Genomic DNA, 22156 nt, shown 5'->3' with positions numbered 1-22156 from the left:
TAACATGCACGATATTTTTTTTACATAATGAATGGTGAGTATCTGGAACAGACTTCCAGGTGTGGTTGTAGAAGCAGATATGATAGTCGCATTTAAGATGTTTTTAGAAAGACTGATGAATATGCAGGGCATGGAAGGATATGGATCATTTACTGGCAGAAGATATTTAGATTAAATTAGTGTAATTTTTGGCACATATATTATAGGCTAAAGGGTTTGTTCCAGTCCTGCACTGTTCTGTGCTCCATAACATGTTAATCTGCTCAATGAGGTCACAAAACAGCCTTAATGTAACTTCCCAAGGCATGTAACAATATGTTACGGTCAAAACAGACAATAAGCTAAAGAGTGAGATATCTGGACATAACTGAAAACTTGGACAAAGGAATCAATATTGAGAATATTAAATAAGGATGGGGAATTGGGGATAAAACAAGCTAGGAGGAAATTCAAATGGCCGAAGAGCGGCACAGTTAGGATAGCAGTTAGGCCAATGCTATTACAGTGCCAACGACCCAAATTTCAATCCTTCACTGTCAGTAAGGAGTTTCAACGTCCTCCCCATGTCTGTGTGGGTTTCCTCGAGGTGCTCTGTTTTCCTCCCATCCTTTAAAACGTACAGGGGTTGCAGGTCATTTGCGGTGTTTGGGCAGGATGGGCTCGTGGGCCAGAAGGGCCTGTAATCGCGCTGTAAGTCTAAATTAAAATTTGAAAATTTGATCTTCACTGCTGGTGCAGAGGGAGAGAGGGAGGGAGATCTTTAAGAGAATGGAGATATATTATTTGAGGCCCCTCGAGGACACCAAGTGGTTGTAAAATTGCAACATTATATTTAACACAATAGTGGAGAACGTAGATACTTTTTAAAGCTTTATTTATAAACATTTTCAATTTATTTTAAGGACTACACCTTGAAAACATAAGTTATTCTTCAATCTTGCTGCAGTAAATTGATCAAAGTAAATCACAAGATTCTGTAGATATTGTAGTTGAAGTAAAAACACAAAACGCTGGACAACCAAAGGCCACTGTTTGACCTGCTGAGCTTCTACAGCACTTTGTGTTTTTATGACAGCAAACACATTGACCACTGCCAGTGGGCTGATATCGCCTCAAACCGTGCATCTTGGCGCCTCACAGTTCGGCGGGCAGCAACCTCCTTTGAAGAAGACCGCAGAGTCCACCTCACTGACAAAAGTCAAAGGAGGATAAACCCAACACCCAACCCCAACCAACAAATTTTCCCCTGCAACCGTGCCTGCCTGTCCTGCGTCGGACTTGTCAGCCACAAACGAGCCGCGAAGCCAAGCCAAAGAAGAAGAAATGGGAATAGAACAGATTCATACTGTCGAGATAAATCAAAATGCTGTGGATAACAGGATGAATAATTGAAGTTTTTGTAGTGCAAAATACTGCTCAGTACGCCTTTGTTTAATTTCATTGTCACATGCACTGCTGATCTCTGAGTGACCAGGTCCATAAGTCCAGCAGGAAACTGAATATTTTCTGAGTTCCTTTTTTAATTACACAGCATTGTTCCTAATTTATGTGTTCACCTTTTCACCATTGGAGGGATTTAGCAGATTAGTCTTTATCAAAGAATTAACCCCCTCATGATCAGTGGGGTGAGTGAAGTGCTATTAAGGTATGTCAGGTCATGCACCTTCATGTTCTGGTATGTGCATTCTTAACTCTTGGGAAAATAATGTTAAAGTACTTGTTTTTGCTGCATTGTAGATTCAAACGCTATTTGCTGAAATCCATGGCTAAAGTAGCTTTTCTAAAGCTGCTTTAATTTTTTTTGTACTTCCTTTAAAAAAATTTTTTTCCCATGCAAAACGAAGACGAAAAGCATGTTAAACATTTTTTAAATCAATGAAGTTATAAGCTCCTGGTGTTAGTATGAACACATCCTTTTCCCTGAGCTTGGTGTTTTATTCCATAGCATAGCATTTTTACAAGAAATAGCATATAATTTTAGCAGAAAAATTGCTGAATGAAATGAAATCCTTTCTCCCTTTCTTCTAAAGTTAGTGATTTTTTTTCAGGTTCTGTGTGTATGCTACATATTAATAAATTGAGGGACCCAGCCACACACAACGGCCTCCACCAGCAAGCAACACACTTCTGGATGCAACTTCTATGTATTTCACTTGTCCACGTATGTCTCAGGAGATAGCAGAGACACTCATGGTGGAGCAGGCCATCACTCAATACCTAGAGGGACTTTCCTATGCATTTCACACAGTTTGTTGAATGCAATGCCCAGCACAATTCACAGAAACTTTCATCTCCAGCATCAAATTTCACATTCACACTCAACTAATCCTCCTCTTCCTTCTGCAGCAACCCTTACTCACCCATCCCCCACTTCAAACCATTGATGAAGTGAGAGGTGGAGGGAGAGCTATGTACGTGAATGTGTAAACTCTGTGCATAAAGCCTTTTGCTGTGCTGGAACCCAGCACAAAATGTCTCTTGGCCCATGAGGTATTTCTCCATCCTGTAACTCAATATTTCTCTGGAGCCTCAGTATTGTGAAATTTCGCAAGGTGTCACCTGACATCTTGACTTTAAATTTCTATAGAAATCTGTTGACGCTTTCTCACATGGTTGTGGAAACACTGAACTCAACTGAAAATTAAACCATCTTAGGTTCCAGCAAAGCAGTCTTAAAATGTTGTAGTCCTGCAGTTAAAGTAAAATTAATTTAAATAGATATTGTTGAAGGTTCCTTTTTCTCCCTTATAAAATTCTTCTCTAGAGAGAAGGCATAAAATTTCCACTTTGGCAGGAGCCAACTGGGAATATTTTTGTTTGTTAAAGTAAACAGAAAAATATTTTTTCTTGTAGTTGGATGCAGCAACAAAAGCCCCCACCAAATCCTGGCTCACAGATTTGAGAATAATGAAGTTAAGGATCGTCTGGATTTATACCGAGCCCAGTATTAGTCCCCCCAAATATTGCCAAAGATCAGAATGGATTAACATCAATTTCCCATCACTCCAAGTTATGACCTTGCATTCATACTGTAGCTGTCAGGTTGGTTTGGTTCCTTCCTCTAGACATAGCCCTGACTCCTCATGAAACTTGCATTCATCTCTAATTCTTGTCCAGTGCTCCAATGCAATGCATTGTGCCCAATCAATACTTGTCAAGTTCGGAAGCTATGCTGGTCATTTGGAAAACTGACAAGGATAAGTATACTGCTGGTCTTCTATGTTGCCTTATCTTCCATTCAAATGAAATCATTAGACTTTATAGGATTTATTCCAGTGGTTCTCAACCTTTTTCTATCCACTCACCTACCACTTTAAGTAATCCCTATGCCATCGGTGCCCTGTGATCAGTAAGGGACTGCTGATGTGAGTGGGAAGGGAAGGCTGAGAATCACTGCTCTAGACCCAATTGTTACTGAAATATTTTGCTTGAGAAAAATTGTCATTGGCCCGTTTTCTTTGGAGTTATGAAGCCGTGCACATAACGAGTCAATGAGGTACGATTAGAACAGTGGTTTTTAAACTTTTTCTTTCCACCCATATACCACCTTAAGCAATCCCTTACTAATCACAGAGCACCTATGGCATAGGGAATACCTAAAGTGGTATGTGAGTGTAAAGATAAAGGTTGAGAACCACTGATTTATTCCTAGCCCTTGAATATCCTGTCTGCAAATGAGGTTAAAAATGACTCTATTAGCTTGAAGCAGAAGTATATATAAAAAGTGGCTTTCAGAGAAACCATTCCGTATGTTAAAGAAACCATATAATTATTTAATAAGTCTAAACAATCAAATTAGTGAATATACATTGCTTTTAATTGAATTGTTTGTTGTCACATGTACCAAAATACTGTGAAAACCCTTGTTTTGCATCTTTGCATGCAAGTATTTAAATACAGCAGGAAGTACAATAATTAAACAAAAGAACAGAGTAAAGTGTTGCAGTATATCAAAGATTTATAGCTGTGGTGTTACAGAGATGAAGTGTAGGATAGAGAGAAAATGTGCAGATAAACAGTACAAGAGCACTACATTTTGAGGGGTTCATTCAGGAGTCTGATAATGGCAGGAAAGGAACTATCCTTGAATCTCAAGGTTTAAATTTAAGTATCTTCTTCTGATGTAAAGGGGAAAAGAGAGTGTGACTGGAGTAGGTTGGACCATTTAATAGATTGGCAGCTTTCCCAGGGCAGCGGGAGATAGGGACAGAATTATGGGATGGAGGTTGGTTTGCGTGATGGCCTGTGTAGTGTTCACAACTCACTGCAGTTTTTTGCAGTCTTGAGCACAAGACCAAGCTGTGTTGCAATCAGACAGGATACTTTCTACGGTGTATCGATAAAAATTTGTAGGATATATAAGGACATACCAAGATTCCTTCAGCCTCTGAGGAAGTAGTGTAAATCTTGGCTATATCAATGTGGTTGGTCGAAGACAGGTAGTAAGTGATATTCACTCCTAAAACTTAAGGCTTTCCATCTGAGCACCAATATTTCTTGAGTTGAAAATTTTCTGTTTTCTTCAAAGATTGATGGAAATAATTATTGAATGCTTTTGCCATTAAAACTCTTGATTCAAATAATAATTTTATAGCTAAAAATCCTCTGAAAATGAGATATTTTCTCACTTATAGTGTGATATCAAATTAATGCACAAGATTTTGGCTTACTATTAATCACACTAATCGAATGAAAAGTTTGCCTCAGATCTCATGAAGTTAGTTTTCCAACATGTGCATCCTTTTAATTTGCTGAATGCGGTCTTTATCAGAAAAGATTAGCCGTCATTGTCTCAAGGCCAAAACATCCTCTAAACTGAAACCATATTAGCTTTCAATCAGTTTCCTCAAAGTGAAATAACTTCTTCAGAGGTTAATTGGATATATTCCATATTTAGAGCTTCCTCCTAAATCCAGATAAAACTTTACATATTACAGCATCTCAAATATCAAAGGAATGACCAAATATTAATTTGCATATATTTTTCAGTTGAGGAATGTGTTGTATAATATATTTGAAGAATATTGATTGGCAGTAACCAGGATCTCTGAATTCAAGTGGGCTAATTTACTCATACAAAGTAAACAATGAACATGTGAAAACTATCATTATAAATGATTCATTGACACAAAGTACATATTTTTCTTAAAAATAAACACACTGTATAAGTACCATTTCTATTTTTTGTATCCTTATGATTGTAGTCAGTATCCTGTGTACTTTGTAAAGTTCTATTTACATATTCCAAGTGGTCCCACTTGAAACAGATTGAACCTTTGGCCACTCAAACTGCAGGGTTTCAAACATTAAGCATTGCCACCACACCTGGGGAAAAGTGGTAAGTAATGACCTAGCGAGGAAAAAGGCATATACACTGCCATTCACTTCATTATGAGAAACTTCACAGCCAAGGGTACCAATGCCTAGAGAGTATTTCTTCTATTTTCTTTGGCTTGGCTTCGCGGATGAAGATTTATGGAGGGGTAATGTCCACGTCAGCTGCAGGATCGTTTGTGGCTGACAAGTCCGATGCGGGACAGGCAGACACGGTTGCAGCGGTTGCAAGGGAAAATTGGTTGGTTGGGGTTGGGTGTTGGGTTTTTCCTCCTTTGTCTTTTGTCATTGAGGTGGGCTTTGCGGTCTTCTTCAAAGGAGGTTGCTGCCCGCCGAACTGTGAAGCGCCAAGATGCAAGGTCGGAGGCGATATCAGCCCACTGGCGGTGGTCAATGTGGCAGGCACCAAGAGATTTCTTTAGGCAGTCCTTGTACCTCTTCTTTGGTGCACCTCTGTCTCGGTGGCCAGTGGAGAGCTCGCCATATAACACGATCTTGGGAAGGCGATGGTCCTCCATTCTGGAGACGTGACCCACCCAGCGCAGTTGGATCTTCAGCAACGTGGATTCGATGCTGTCGGCCTCTGCCATCTCGAGTACTTCGATGTTGGAGATGAAGTCGCTCCAATGAATGTTGAGGATGGAGTGGAGACAACGCTGGTGGAAGCGTTCTAGGAGCCGTAGGTGATGCCGGTAGAGGACCCATGATTCGGAGCCGAACAGGAGTGTGGGTATGACAACGGCTCTGTATACGCTAATCTTTGTGAGGTTTTTCAGTTGGTTGTTTTTCCAGACTCTTTTGTGTAGTCTTCCAAAGGCGCTATTTGCCTTGGTGAGTCTGTTATCTATCTCGTTGTCGATCCTTGCATCCGATGAAATGGTGCAGCCAAGATAGGTAAACTGGCTGACCGTTTTGAGTTTTGTGTGCCCGATGGAGATGTGGGGGGGCTGGTAGCCAATCAAAGCTCAAGAAGCTTCCACAAAGCGCAACACAATGCAATCCAAAAAAAAAAATCCTATTTATCAACTCCATTCTAATTATTTTACCACCCACCTTCACCTTCTATTGAGTTTTGGGATGTACGAAAAAGATTGAGCAACCAGTGGACAATCCACACTGAAGGCACCCAAGATTAGGTTGGAAGCAGTTCGCTAGTTGCGCGGCAGCGACAGCCCCCACATTGCTTGAGGGAGAATTATTCATCAGGACTTGGAAGTCAGAGGAGGTGAATTTCAGAGGCTGAGTGGAACACTCTGCTGTTACTATGCACGATATTTAAGTGCTATAGACGAAGGATGATTTCCTGGATAATGAGTTAATGGTATTGCATTTCTTCATCTTTAAACTGTTAGTAAATGCAACACTCCTGTGAAGTCACGGAGCCTCTATTCTGTATGTCAGGAAAATCAAACTGTTGATCATCTTCTGAAATGCTCTGCAGAAACAGTCCATCCCACAACAGTGGGCAATAAATACAAGATGCAGCAAAATGTACACTCCGAATAGAAAGATTGGGCTCGAGACACTGCAAATAAATAGATATGATGGTAAAGATGTTTGAGCTCATACCTCTCAAGTGAGACTTTCATACATGACTTTCTGACTCATAAGGTTGCTACCCAATGAATCGAAGCTTCGCCAAAGTAAATGGAGTAAAAATATTCATTTGAGGTACGAAGAACAGTTTGGAATTAAAACTATTAATTTTCTTTGGTTTGTGGTTGAAGTGCATTTTGAGTTCATGATCATTGAAATGTACAGCACTATAAGAGAGCATTTGGCCAATATGCTTAAATATCCCTAAATTTGTTTCTAACCCTTTGAGGTTCTTCATCCTCAAGTACCTGTCCAAATTCCTCTCTTAAGATTAACTATGGTTTTGATTTTCAAAGTAAGAGGCTTGGAATTTTGCAGCGTGGAAACAGGCCCTCTGGCCCAATTTATCTATACTGACTAAATTGCCTCCTCATGCTCATCCAAGGTTCAAACAAGTCTATTCACAAGTCTTTGTGTCGCAATTTCGTCCAATATGTCACCATAACAATGATCTTAATTTGCAAGCAAATATCTTAATTTGGAAAAAAAACATAAATATTGGAACATTTGAAGCTTTTGAATAAATAAGTAACTCTATGGGCAAAAAAAAATGTACTGGTAATTTTGAATTAACTTTTTTTTCCTCGCACTAGATCCACCAGTGCCACCCAATGTGCTTTGCAGATCCAATGCCTACCCTGACACATTCTACTGCACATGGCAGCTGTCAACTCCAACATACATCCCGACAGAATTTGACGTCTCCGTAAGGTTTGTTTGCTTCTGTTATATCGTTATTGATCCATTTGTAAATTTAAATAAATACTTTAAGCTTGAGATTAATCCTTCCAAATGGTGCCATTGTAAAGGTCTAATTGTGAATAAGACTGAATTTTTTTTTTCAAATGGGTACAGCCTACAGGTCAATTAAACAGTGCACAAAGCTGCTGAGTAACGTGGGAAAGGTTGTTTCGAGGTGGATAAATGAAAATAATGAGAATAGAAGAATATTTACAGAAACCTTTTGGAAGATGAAATGGGCTGAACAGTGTTCCTTAGAAATTGCAACCCCGGCTTTGAATGAATGTAATGACTGTGTGGGCTACTCATTATTCATTGTGTTCTTTTACCTTGTATGTCTTAAGGATTTAATCTATGAAGACAAAAATGTGGTACAGAACTTTTCAAAATGTGTAAGATGTTCAAATTCCAGGAGCCACCTGATTATTTTTGGAAATCGGTAGAGATTTCACTTTGGACATTGCCAAAGTTCCCCTAGTTCTGAGAAGTAAATTTCTGCTCAAGCTCATTGACATATTGGCAAATGTGAAATATCACCATGAACAATGTTATCTGACAGGATTTTTGGAATGCTTTTTTAAGATTTATTAATAATTTTAATTGAATAATTTGAAAACAGCATTTGTAAGCATTGTAACTAATGCTGCTCAATCAATACTGCATTATGTATTTAGGCACAAGATAATAAGAGCTGTATTCAAGGGGCAAAGCCCTTCACTTGAGTGTTACCTAATTTAAAATAGTCGCAAAAGGTTTAAGCTGTGGATGAGCAGGAAAAAGAACAAGGTGGATTTTCCTGAAGAGAAACACAAAAGCTGCAGATTCTGGCCTGAATATGCTTGAGGGGATGTTCCACTTGTGCTTCAGTTTCTGATGTTCCCAATATCAAAGTAAAACTCTATCATAATATTTTGGTATATTGATGTACAGAGATCAGTCTTATTATTAAGTTAAAATATAATTTAAAACCTGTTCCAATATGCCTCTTCCTATTGTTTCATCCAAACATGTCAGCTTAAAATTGGGGGTTGCCTTGAAGGCTCATTAATCACAACAATTAGGATAAACTGCCAAAGTTGATTAATTTGCAACAGCGGCTGAAAGGGTTGGAGGTGAGGTGGATGAGAAGAGTTCGGACAATTTTATGAATTGCCATTAATCAATGTGAAGGATGTTCTTAACATAGAATATGTGGTAGTTACATGCAAATCATGTTGGGGTTTAAAAAAAGTTGATTGTAAACACTAGGCTTATGCTATTGGTGATCTATTTAACTAACTTTTGCAAAGGATACTATCTAGTAAATATGCACAAATGCTGGATGCATATGTGACTAGGAAGAATAAAGGAACATAGGAAAAGCTTCAATCTGAATAGTTTGAGACCACAGCTCACCTAAAGGCTGAATTTGTAAATTCTTGGTTGATTGTGTTGTAAGGAGAGTCACAGATTTACTCTCCACTAAATTAACCTTAATTAAGTCAATCTGTTGTCTCATTGGCCCACTCACGAGAGGAGAAAATTAGACAGGGTTTCAGGTCCGAAACATTCAGTGATTGTTACTAAATAGCACCTACACAATGGACTTAGCGTGAAGTCATCAAGGCTGCATAATATCTAGTTTTGTAGGTTAGGTTAGGTACAAAGCAAGGACAATTCTAATATATAAAGCAGAAGGACTCTGATGTTATTTTTTGCAATGCCCTTTGATGCTCTTCTTGAAAAGTACTGAGAGTGGGTAATACTGACTGACTCAGTTTGATCTATTCTGGTAATTTATGATGAAGGCTCAATTGAATATTTTTCTCAATAGGATTTTCTCTTCCTATTTTGAGTAAAAAATGCTTGGAAAAATTAGTCAGAGAAATACCTTCATTATCTGTTGGCAGAGGAATACAGAAAAATTATAAATCAACAGGTCTTACACAATGAGGGATTTCCAAAAATGAGAATTCTATAGAACTTGGGCTGTTTAGCTCTGTGCAATTGAAGATCGATGTAAATCACACTGGCAACAATTTGCAGGGCAAATCATACCAACAAGGAATATTGACCAAGTGCTTTCTGCCCTGGTCACCTTCGCACATCCAATGTCTGATGCATATGATGAGAATGTTCTCCACACACATATTGTGATGAACTTTGCTCATGTTGGCCTGAGGATAGGAGTGGGGAGGAGTGCTCAACACTGATAAATTTCAGAATCATGTCAGCTTAACCCTGCAGCTCCAACCTGGGAAGGAATAAAGAAAACTGAAAATCTACTTTTTTTGGTGACCATTCTCATGCACCCAGCACCAAAATAACAACTCCAATGCCATCAGCCCCTTGGTTCTTCTTCATAGATAGATAGTTCTTCAGGACTGAGGATAAACTTGCATAATTTCCAGTTCTGTGGACTTTGGGGTGATTGATGAGACTCATTTGAGAACAACAGGTTTTTTCACATATGGGCCGAGATATTCCTGATGGGATGGATAGGCATGTACCTTGTCAGGTGGCGTGCTACTCTTGCTGATTACTTCATTGTATTTTGAAGCATAGACTCAACCTTCTTATTGCCATACTGAATTCCCCCTCTCCATTTAGAGCAGTTATGGACCATTAGGATGTTGTATTTATGAAAGCAGGCTTTGAAAACATTGAATCTTTTTATCTGTCCATCTGATAACCCTTTCCCAAGACAGAACTCAGAATAGTTGTCAACAGTCTGGTGTCAGATCAATATGGCCTGCCTCATGGAGCTAATTGAGTGCATTTAGGCTCTCGATGCTGGGATGTTGGCTGATGAGTAGATTGGAAGGCTTTTACAAAGAGCGATGATACCTTTCTGATGCTTTAAGGCATTTGCTGCATGCAGTCATCTGCCCTTTGCTACTATGTTATCTGGTGTTAGTTGCAAATGAATTTTGACACCATCACATAATACTCAGTAGTTGAAAATTTTCCTAGCTGGGGTATCCATAACTAAGGGTATGGCCTCAAAGTAAGTGGTTGATTATTCAGGGCAGAGTTGACAAGACATCTCTTCAACCAGAGGTTAATGAATCTTTGGAATTCTCCACCCAAAGAGGTCTGTAAAGATTCAGTTGCTGAGTGTATTAAATTCAGATATTGATTGATTTTTGATGTTAAAATATTTAGGGAATCAAGAGATCTGGGGAAAGTGGCAATGAAGTAAAGTGTAAGCAATGATCTCATTAAATGGCAGAGGCTGATACAAGGGAATTAATGCTGCAGTTTCTTATGCTTTTATTCAACCACATCTGTTCCATTCCAATGCATCTTTTCCAGGTAGAAATTAAGGTAAGAGTAATTTTATGATTTTATAGCGGCACGCTGCCGCGGCAATCGGTCCAGCACTCCGGGGGGTGAGCACAAGCAGGAGCCAGCAGACTGCACAGCTAAGGCAGCATAAGGGCCAACATTATAGAAACATAGAAGATAGGAGCAGGAGTAGGTCATTCGACCCTTCGAGCCTGCTCCGCCATTCAACGAGATCATGGCTGATCTTAAAGTTCGGTACCCCGTCCCCGCCTTCTCTCCGTAACCTTTAATAACCTTATACTGAAGAAATAGATCTAATTCCCTCTTAAATATATTTAATGAACCTGCCTCTACTGCCCTCTGTGGCAATAAATTCCACAGATTCACCACCCTCTGGGTAAAAAAATTCCTCCTCATCTCAGTCCTAAATGGTTTGCCTATTATCCTCAAACCATGGCTCCGGGTTCTGGATTTTCCCATCATAGGAAACATCCCATCTGCATCCATTCTGTCCAGTCCTGCCAGAATTTTATAGATCTCTATGAGATCCCCTCTCAATCTTCTAAACTCCAGCGAGTACAATTCCAATTTGCGCAATCTTTCCTCATAAGTCATTCCTGCCATTCCAGGTATCAGCCTGGTGAATCGCCTCTGCACTCCCTCCATTGCAAGAACATCCTTCCTTAGATAAGGTGACCAAAACTGCACACAATACTCCAGGTGTGGTCTCACCAAGGCCCTGTACAGCTGCAGTAAGGTATCCTTGTTCCTATACTCAAGCCCTCATGGTGCTGGCCCCTGCTGGACAACCAACAGCTTGAAGATAGCGTGCGGGCAAGAAGGCATTGTACTGCATGAAGGGGGCCCGTGCACAGGAAACCTGCTATTTTTATGCAGGCAGTGACGTCATTTGATGGGGAAAACAGCGGAAACACCAACAGTATAAAAGCCAGACTTCAGCCCCAATAAAACACAGACTACTCCTGCATGTGTCTTTCTTCAAGTAGTGCACAGCTACAATTGGTGTCCCTGACTGTTTAGATGGCATCTAAACCCAACGATGACCAAGCCAACAGCAGTTCATGCAGTCACCCTGAAAGCTGCTGACCTTCTGGATGAATCAGCCCCGCATCTGGTTCGACCAGACTGAGGCACAGTTTCAGATCCGGCAGATCACAGCGGGGTCCACCTGGTACTACCACATGGTCAGTGCCCTGGACCAGGACATGGCAAGATGGGTGGCCAATTTCATCCAGGGGCCCCCATCAGAAGGTGCCTATACCACCTTCAAGGAGCTGCTTATTGAGACTTTTGGACTCTCATGGCGAGAGAGGGGGGCACGTTTGCTCCACTTAGATGGGCTGGGGGACAGACCCCCATTGGCCCTGATGAATGATATGCTAGCCCTCATTGGGAAGCATGATCCATGCCTAATGTTTGAGCAGGTGTTCTTAAAGCAATTGCCTGAAGACGTCCAACTGCACCTGGTGGACGCAAGAGCCTGACGACTGCCCCAGAGAAGCTCCAACTAAGGAGGAGTTCAAAAAGCTGGAAGAACTGGGCATAGTATGGTGGTCAGACAGCCCATGGGCTTCTCCCCTCCACATGGTGCCCAAAGCCACTAGAGGTTAGAGACTGTGCGGTGACTACCGCTGGCTTAACGAGGTCCGTGCTGCACATACAGGACTTTGCAACCAACCTGCATGGGGCAACGATTTTCTTTAAAGTGGACCTCATGCACAGATACCATCAGATCCCCATACACCCTGACAACATCACCAAGACTGCCATCATCATCCCATTCGGCTTGTTTGAATTTCTACACATGCCATTTGGACTGAAGAGCTGTGCAAATCTTCTAGTGGCTGATGGACGCGGTGGGCTGAGACCTGAATGGCACTTTTGTCTATCTTGATGACATCCTGGTGGTGAGCAAAGACTGGCAAGAACACTTGGCGTACCTCCGCAAGCTCTACACCTGACTGAATGAGTTTGGACTGATAATCAACCCAGCCAAATGCCATTTCGAGTTGGAAACCATTGACTTCTTGGGCCATAGAATAACCAAGGAAGGGGCCACACCACTGCCCAGCAAGGTGGAGGCCATCTGAAAGTTTCCTAGGCCCAGCACGGCCAGGGGACTGCAAGGGTTTGTGGGAATGATCAACTTTTATCACAGATTCATGCCCTCAGTGGTCAGAATCATGTGGCCCTTATTTGCCCACGTGGCATAAAAAGCCAAGGACGCAACCTGGGACCCAGAGTTGGTGAAGGCTTTTGTAAAAGCCAAAGAAGCACTGGCGGGCATACCTCAGGGTGGACGGTCCAACAGCCCTGACAGTGGACTCCTCAGTGATCAGCGAAGTTCTAGAGCAGCAGATTGAAGGGAGCTGGCGGCCACTGGCTTTCTTCAGTTGGCATCTGTGACCTCCAGAAGTGAAGTACAGCAATTTTGACAGTGAGCTACTATGCTGTACCTAGCCATCCGTCACCTCCGATACTTCCTTGAGGGCAGGACTTTTATGGCCTTCACCGACCACAAACCCCTGATCTTTACCCTGCCTGAAATCTCAGTTTGCCAACAGCGTCATCTGTCATATATTTCCTCCAAGTACATCACGGATGTGCAACACATCTCAGGCAAAGACAATGTAGTGGCATACATACTGTCCAGGCAGACCATCCACGTGCAATCAAAGGGAGTGGATTTCGTGGCACTGGCAAAGGTGCAGCAAGACAATGAGGAGATGCCCCAATACAGCCATTTAGGTACTGCAACTCCAGGACATCCAGTGCAGGTAACACTACACTCCTGTGTGATGTGGCCTCCGGACAGGTCAGAACCTATCGTCCCCGCAGCTTGAAGATGACAGGTTTTCGATTCCATCCACAGGCTGACTCACCCAACCATCAGGACCACGGTCCTGCTGGTGGCCAACAAACATGTGTGGCATGGTCTCCGAAAATAAGTCAGCGGGTGGGCAAATGCTTGCGCGCAGTGCCAGACAGCCAAAGTGCAGCAGTACACCAAGACCCTACTGCAGCACTTCAAGCCCGCAGAGCAAAAGTTTGACCACATTCACGTAGATATTGAGGTACCCTTACCAGTATCCCAGGGGTTCTGCTACTTGTTCACAATGGTCAATTGCTTTACCAGGTGGCTAGAAGCACCTCCACGATCTCGTGCACCAGAGCCCTCATCTCCAGGTAGCACATTTTGGCATACCATCCCACATCACATTGGACAGAGGGGCCCAATTCACCTCCAGCCTCTGGTCCAACCTCATAAGTCAATGGAGCGCTCAGCTACACCATTCTACACCCTATCACCCACAATCGAACAGGCTGGTGAAATGCTTTCACAGACTCCTCAAGTCTGCACTCATGGCATACTACCAGGATCCGACTGGGTGGACAAGCTACCATGGGCACTTTTGGGGATTCACACTGTGCCCAAGGAGGACCTCAAAATCTCTTCCGCAGAACTCATGTATAGAGCATCACTAGTGGTCCCTGGGGAATTTGTACCATCCCAGACAAGCAACCAGATGACACAGTAGCACTGCAGGAAAAAGTCAGCAACCCGGCCCTGACTCCACCTACTGGGCACGGACAAGTGAGGACCAACATACCCAAAGACTTGCAGGACTGTGAGTATGTTTTCATCCGCAGGGGTTCACATTGCCCACTGCAACAGAGGCCATATGAGTGTCATACGAAGCAAGATGGAGGTCTTCACTACGGACAAGTTGAAGCCAGCATACTTGGACCCAACACGTCCCATCGAGATGCCAGTACCATGCAAGAGAGGCAGACTGCCAAACATGACAGAGACACTGCCTTTGGGCATCAAAGACAAAACCGCTGGTTCTGGGGTGGTGGGGTGTGATGCAGTGGCACTCCGCCACAGCAATCAGGCTGGCGCACCGGTTGGCGAATGCAACCAGGAGCCAGCAGACCACACAGTGGCACTGGCCCTAGCAAGCGAACCGGTGGTCGTACGGCTAAGACAGCATCCCCAACATGGCCCCACTGCACGTCCAACAGCTATGGGATAGTGCGTGGGCAAGAAGGCATTTAATGCATGAAGGGGACCCGCGCGCCTGAAACGCAATATTGTTATGCGGGCAGTGATGTCAGTTGATGGGACAAATGGCGGGAATGCCAATAGTATAAAAGCCACGCTTCAGCCCCAAAGAGCTCTGCCTTGCTACACCTGTCTTTCTTCAAGTAGTGCGCGGCTACAGTAACACCACAATGATATAGACACATCCGGCTCCTCGTTCATCTCTCCAAACATCATAAAAGCTTTTGGTGCCCTGCTTTCAGTACATTTTAGATGAAGTCAAACTATTAGTCATACATCTACAAAGCTACCAATGTGACCTCAGAAAAACAAACTGATCACTCCTGAGAGGCATCTTTCGAACTCCAAGAAATAGTTTGCTGGTTAAAAGAAATACGGTCAGATTTTTGTTAATCTGCACATGTTGACATGTGTGTTACCTAAAAGGTTGATTTTTATTTCAACCTTTGGCCAAAGTGATACTCACTGGCTTTACTTCATTAATATTTCTCAAATGTAACTGCTTAATGATGCTAATGGCAGGTAATGCAGCCCCATATGCCCCAGAACTGCTGGCTGATGGGACAGAGTACGTTGTCTGCTAGATGATCATTAGTCTGTGGGTTTCTGAGTTTGAATTATGCATGCAAAATATTAATTTCCATTTGATGCCAATCTGGTGCCAAAAATCTAAATGCATTTCAATGCAAATCACTGCATCAAGGTCATTTTTCAACAATGCTGACACCCATATTACATTCAGAAGAGACCACAGGAAGCTAAGTGTATTTGTAATTTATGGTTCTTTTTTGTTTTTCTTTCAAAGCTTAATGATTATAACAACAAATTTAAAGAACTGTATCAGTGACCAAATAACATGCAAATGAAGCCATATTTCAAACTGGGATGTAAAATCTTTATTATGGGATATTTTAATTATTTTATTGACATATTTAGTACCAGTGTACATTCCAAGAAATATAAGGAACTTCAAAATTAAATATTTTAGATGACAAAACGTGGGATTTTTATTTCCTGGGTAAAAATGCACACAAATAACTTGGATCTCAGTTGGAAGAGGCATGAATTGATTAGTTCACATTTGTTCAAAAGGAATTCTGTTGCAGGTCACCAGTTTAAAAGTTTACCTTAGTGCTGATTAGAATCCCAAGCTGAAGCTGACTGGGAAGAAAATCCCAATTCCCAGTAGTCATTTAATCCAAATGGTTTCAAGAATGAGACTGACTCCTTTGACAGTTCTTTTGATCTCTGCCTGCCTGCTTTAAGCTTTTAGCCATTGAGTTGTTCAGCAGGGAAACAGGCCCTTTCAGCCTGTCATGTCTATGCAGACCAAGCTCCTTCTGTTTGCTTGCTTTTGGTCCATAGTAGCTTGTTCCATACAGCTAACACACTCTGCATGAAAAAGAGGATCCTCAGGTTTCTTTCCCCTGTCAACTTAAGTCTTTTATGTCCTCTATTTTTAAATTTCCCCACTCTGGGAAAAAAAATGTATAACTTCTTATGCTTCTCATGAATTTTATAAACTTCTATAAGGACACTCATAGCCACTTTTGCACCAGGGAAAATTGTCCCACCTATCATGTTATAATTCAAGTGGATGTTGTCCCTTCCCTCCTAAATCCACAATACTTCACATGCAATACTTCAGCATCTTCCAGTTCCCTGAACTTGACTGCTTCATCTTTACCATGGACATCCAGAATCAGAATCCAATCACTATACACCTCCACCTCCATACCAAAGACCTGAAAGCTCTTCATTTCTTTCCAGAAACCCAGCCAGTCCCCTTCCACTCCACCTTTCACTAGCTGGCAGAATCTATCCTCGCCCTCAATAACTTCTCCCTTTGATTCATCCCACATTCTCCAAATAAAAGGAATAGCCAAGGCTACCTGCATGCGTCCCAGCTATGCCTGCTTTTTATGTTGGCTATGTGGAGCAATCCATGCGACAGGCCCAGACAGCTGAGGCTTCTCAACTCTTGCTCCACTTCATTGATGACTATTTTGGTGCTGCCTCATGCACCCAATGATGAGTTCGTTGACTTCCTCCACTTTGCTGACAACTTCCTCTGAACCACAAATTCATCTTGGTTCATCTTTTGCCACATACCCCCCCTTTCTCAACCTCTCTGTTTCCACCTCAGGAGACAAACTCTCAACAGACCTTTTCTACAAACCCACCAACTGCCACGACTACACCGCTTCACACCCTTTCCCCTGTACGGATTGCATTCTTTTCTCACAATTCCACTGTCTTCATCACATCTTCTCCAAGGACGAGGTGTTCAATGCAATATCAACTGAGATGTTCTCCTTTTAAAAAAATGTGGCTTCCCCTCTTCCATCAACTTGGTCCTAACCTGCATATCCTCTAGTACCCACACATCTGCCCTGGCCCCCTGCACCTCTGTGCATGACAAGGACAGGATTCCTATGGTCCTCACCTACCATCCACTAGCCTCTGCATCCAACATGTCATTGTCTGCTTTTTCCACCACCTACTACATGATCCCAATACCAAACAAATCTTCTCCTCTCTTCCTTCTGCAGAGACCGCTCCCTCCATGACTCCTTCATCCACTCCTCCTTTCCCATCAATCACACCTTTGGCAGTGACTCCTGTGACCACAGAAAGTGCATCCTTTGTGCCCACGCCTCCTCCCTCACCACCATTCAGGATCCCAAATAGCCCTTTGAAGTGAAGCAACAGTTTAGGGGTCATCTACTGCATCTGGTGCTTTAGTAGTGATCTCCTCTATATTGAAGAGATTCTTAGACTGGGAGATCATTTCATTCAGTACCTTCGCTCTGTCCATTGCAATAGTGGGAATCTCCCAGTCGCAACCCATTTCAATACCCTGCCCCATTGCCATGCCAACATGATATCATGACTGAGAATATCCACAAATTTGAGGAACAACACCTGATATTCTGTCTTGGCACCTTCTAACCAGATGTTAACGTTGACCTCCAGTTTTCATTAGCATTCCCCACCCCCCCCACCCCCCCACCCCCGTCTCTCCCCTTCCCCTATCCCTAATTCTCCTTTCCTCCAGCTCTGCATTCACAGAGCCACCCCTTCCCCAATTAATACTCTCTTGCCCTCCTATCCATGTCCAATTATCACCTTTTCCTACTCACCTGTGTTCCTCCTCCTGCACTATGTTCCCTTCTCCCCAAGCCTTTTTATTCAGGTTCTGTTTCTTTCTCATACCTTGAAGAGGGGCTCAAGCATGAAACATTGGTTATATATCTTTACCTCCTATGGACTCTGTAAGACCTGCTGAGTTTCTCCAGCATTCTTGTCTATTAATTGTAATTCAAGTCAACCAGTTCCAGCAACATTTTCACAAATCTTTTCTGTACCCTTGCAAGCTTTAATGAGATCTTTCCCACAGCTGAGATGCCTGTACTGCGCACAATACTCACCAGTACAGTCTCACTAGTTCTAACATCTGATAGGAACAATTTAAAACCCACATCTGTGGAAATGATCACCCCCTTTAATCCAGCCAGACACACAATATCAAGCAGTTGTTCCTAATTCTGGAAATAACAGGATTCGGAACATGTGAGAATATGTTTACATTTATACCTAACTGCTTACATTTATACCTAACTGCTGTCATGCCTTATTTTGCTGAAACTGTGATATTGTTATCAACTCTGTGAAGACAACTAACTTACTTTGATAAAGGATCAGGCAGCTTGAAACATACCAATCAACTTTATTTTCTGGATGAACAAGTTCAATGCTACGTGTCTGGTTTTCTTATTGATCGTTCTTTAAATCATGTCCATGTAATGAAGATATAGCAAAAAGCAATACTGCCATTAGTTTAACATGATCTCTCAGATGCTAAGCTATATATTAGCATAGACCAAAATCTTGCAGCCTAACTACTGTAAATTCTTTATCCAGCTAAGAACCACTTCCTTCTCAATATTCCATGTGTAATCTTATAGAACAATATCTGTCCAAGCACTGAAGAGAATTCCCAGGGGTTGTAGTAAAAATGTTGCACTATTATTTGTCTTATATGTTTATTAAAAGTTACAGAGAAGTTATAGAACGAGTTAGTCATGATTTTAACAAATCTTTGAACATTGCTCGTTTTGTTTCATTAAAAAGAACAGTAGTAAGCCATTTAACCATTCAAACTTGTCCTATAATTCAGCAAGATAATAGTTGATCAGATCTTGGCCTCTGATCTATTTTCCATCCATTCCCTATTACCCTTGACACCTCTATAGACATAAAATCTGTCTACCTTGGCCTTGAATATATTCAATGAAAGCTTTCTGTGATAGAAAATTTCAAAGATTCACAACTTTGGGACAAAAAGCTTTTAATCTTTATTTTAAGTGGGTGTATCTTATTAGGGAAAGATTTTCTCAGTGTGAAATATCAATATTGGAAGGTTGCCTAATAGCCTGAATATGCCTGAGATTGTCTGATCTAGGAAGCTAAGCAGGCTCAGGCCTGGTCAGTACTTGAAGGGTAGACTGCCTGGCAACACCAGGTCCTGTAGATTTCTGTGAGGGACACTGGACAAAATGTCAACTCTCTGTGTGACTTATGGTAGACAAGGTTAAACTATTTCATGTATGTTACATTCTAAATGTAGAATTACGTGATAATAATGGAACTTTTACCTTTAAAACCATTTCTGTATTGAAATGAGGGCCATGTAATTCTTCAGGACTATCTCCATTTGGACTACAATATTTCATAAATGACTAACAAGACATTAAAAATAATCCAAATAATATTCTGCTATCACCACTTTTTCCCTTCCCCCCTCTCCACCCCTCTTTAACTTAATCTTTTTATTGAAATTCCTTGAGTAAAAAATCCTCGGTATTTGGCAGTCAGACAAAGGAGGGTCACTGTAATAATAGTATTTTCAGTAATGTCTCAGAAGCATAGATTGTACCAATTTTGTTAATAGGGCAATATTACAATTATTATCCTGCCTAAGTTCGAGTTCAAATACTGAGATTAACTTACTTGTCACTTGAATAATGATTAAGCTCTTATTTACTACAGCCATTCCAATGGATTTCTAGAGGCCCCGAACAATGAAAATGGTACATTACAACATATTTTGAAATGTTGAAAAGCTTATTTATAATCTTAATATTTGATGACAAAGTCATCCAACAGAAAATAAAATAAGCAATCTGGGCAAATCTGACTAATATTAAGGAAAATTATGTTGAGGTCTGCTACGATCAAGAACTTAATTGTTCTGAGTAACTTAGCAATGCACTCTCAGAGAACAAGTGTTGCATCCCTGACTTATTTCCATCATTTGAAGACTATATTTTCCTTATCGTCAAAATTTGTCATGCTTGGTTAATGTGCACGCCAATGTGACATGTGAATAACATTCAACCCAGAGTAGAGATCATAAAAATGAAATAATTTGGAGTTGTTGTCTTAGGAAAAAATATTATGCATTGTGCAAATGTATTGTTCCTCACTGATTGCACCTGTCTTTCACAGGCATGGAGATAAGGAAATTGAGACAATTAAGGGAGCCAACCACAAGAACAGGTGCAACATAAAATTTACAGAAATGTTTTCTACAAGCAAGTACACGGTGACAGTAACAGCAAGGAATGCTCTGGGCTCCAGATCCTCAACCATTTCATTTAATGAGATTTCCATAGGTAATCCATAAGCAACTGAAAAGGCTGGACACAGCTTTAATGTTAATATGAAAATAAATTCCAATTTGTTTTGTTTTGTTCAGGGTCCAGAGTTGCTGGGTGAAATGCCAAATAAGCCATCTTTTCCTGGCTACATGATCGATATCCCACAGAAATGTTGAAATCATCATATTATACAAGACAAAACAATTTCTATGATAAATAAATCACCAATGAAAATTGTAGAAACTGTGTCAATTGCATGATTCCAGTGTCTTAATTTTCAAATGTTAATTCAGCAACATTATGATTACTGAATGCAGATTGAAAGAAGTGCAAATGAATCATAGCTTCACTTGGAATGACCAGTTTGGGTTCCTCAATGATGAGAAGCAAAGAGGTAAAAGGGCAGGTATTATGTTTTCTGTAGTTGTGTGGTAAAATCCCAGTTTGCTTCGTTAGTTGAGAGTGTAGCATTAGTCAGAATACAAAGAGAAATTGCTCCCAGTGAATAGTGACATCCTGTACTGCAAAGAAATGTACGCATAACTAAATAATACCTTTTTTCACGTACAGTACCTGTACAAGGTTATTGGTAAACATTTTTTCTCCCATCAATTAAAAAAAATATTGTTTTACCATTTTTCTCATCTGCTTCACTTTTTAGAAAGCAGAATCAATGGTCAGTGATGCTTAATTAATTCTTAATAATATAAATGAAACTAACTCAATATGAAGCACAGTTCTATAATAGTTATTTCTTAAGTAGTCAACTCGTTTTCTCGGACCATTGATCCAGAGATACGTATGACTACAGTCAGAGCCACAAAGGAGTTTGAACTCGTTATGTAATTCTTTGATTCTAAAACTTGTCTTAACAGTGGTAATTATGAAACTCACAGTGACAAGAAATCTACTATCCTCCAAAATGGCCTTTACCATGTTGTATGTCTCATTTTTTTTAAAAATCTGTTCAATTTACGGCATCAAGCACTGCAAAAGATGATTTGTCAGTACAATTTCAACGTATTGGGCAATAAAATTGAATATGACAGATTTCAGTGCAAATTTTTTAAATATGCTGTTAGTTCAAGGACATTTAAAAATATGCAATTGCAAGATGATTTGCAGAACTCAAGGTGAGGACCAGTTATAAATTAGTCTGAAAAATTATATGGTGTATAGAATTGCACAGAATTATAAAGAATGCACTGCACAGAAAGAGGCATCGACACTGTCATTTATGCTGAACTTGAAACAAAAGCTCTGTTAGTTGCTTTTAATTTCATGTTAGAAACATAACACTGAAAACATCCAAAGACATTGCTATTTACTACATAATCAATAACTGCAAATGACATCATGCAGATATCTGCGTATTGACATCATACAGATGGTTCTGAATGATAAGAAAGGTCATTACACAGAAAGAGTGGGGAGGTGGGTGAGAGCAATTTCACACTGGAGCACCCTC

General features: G+C 41.0%; 1 protein-coding gene across 4 annotated transcripts in view; it reads left to right on the top strand.

Annotated features, from left to right (window-relative positions):
* Nucleotides 1-22156, top strand: part of cntfr (ciliary neurotrophic factor receptor) — a 385486-nt gene that overhangs the window by 270553 nt on the left and 92777 nt on the right. For all 4 annotated transcript variants that reach the window (XM_069924086.1, XM_069924085.1, XM_069924088.1 and 1 more), the window contains 2 exons: nt 7524-7641; nt 20537-20703. In XM_069924086.1, the coding sequence (XP_069780187.1) occupies nt 7524-7641; nt 20537-20703 (285 nt within the window). The remainder of the gene's footprint in view (nt 1-7523; nt 7642-20536; nt 20704-22156) is intronic.

The sequence above is a fragment of the Narcine bancroftii genome, chromosome 3, assembly GCF_036971445.1.
Source record: "Narcine bancroftii isolate sNarBan1 chromosome 3, sNarBan1.hap1, whole genome shotgun sequence".
NCBI classification, from domain to species: Eukaryota; Metazoa; Chordata; class Chondrichthyes; order Torpediniformes; family Narcinidae; genus Narcine; species Narcine bancroftii.
This window is presented reverse-complemented; position numbering and strand designations above follow the sequence as displayed.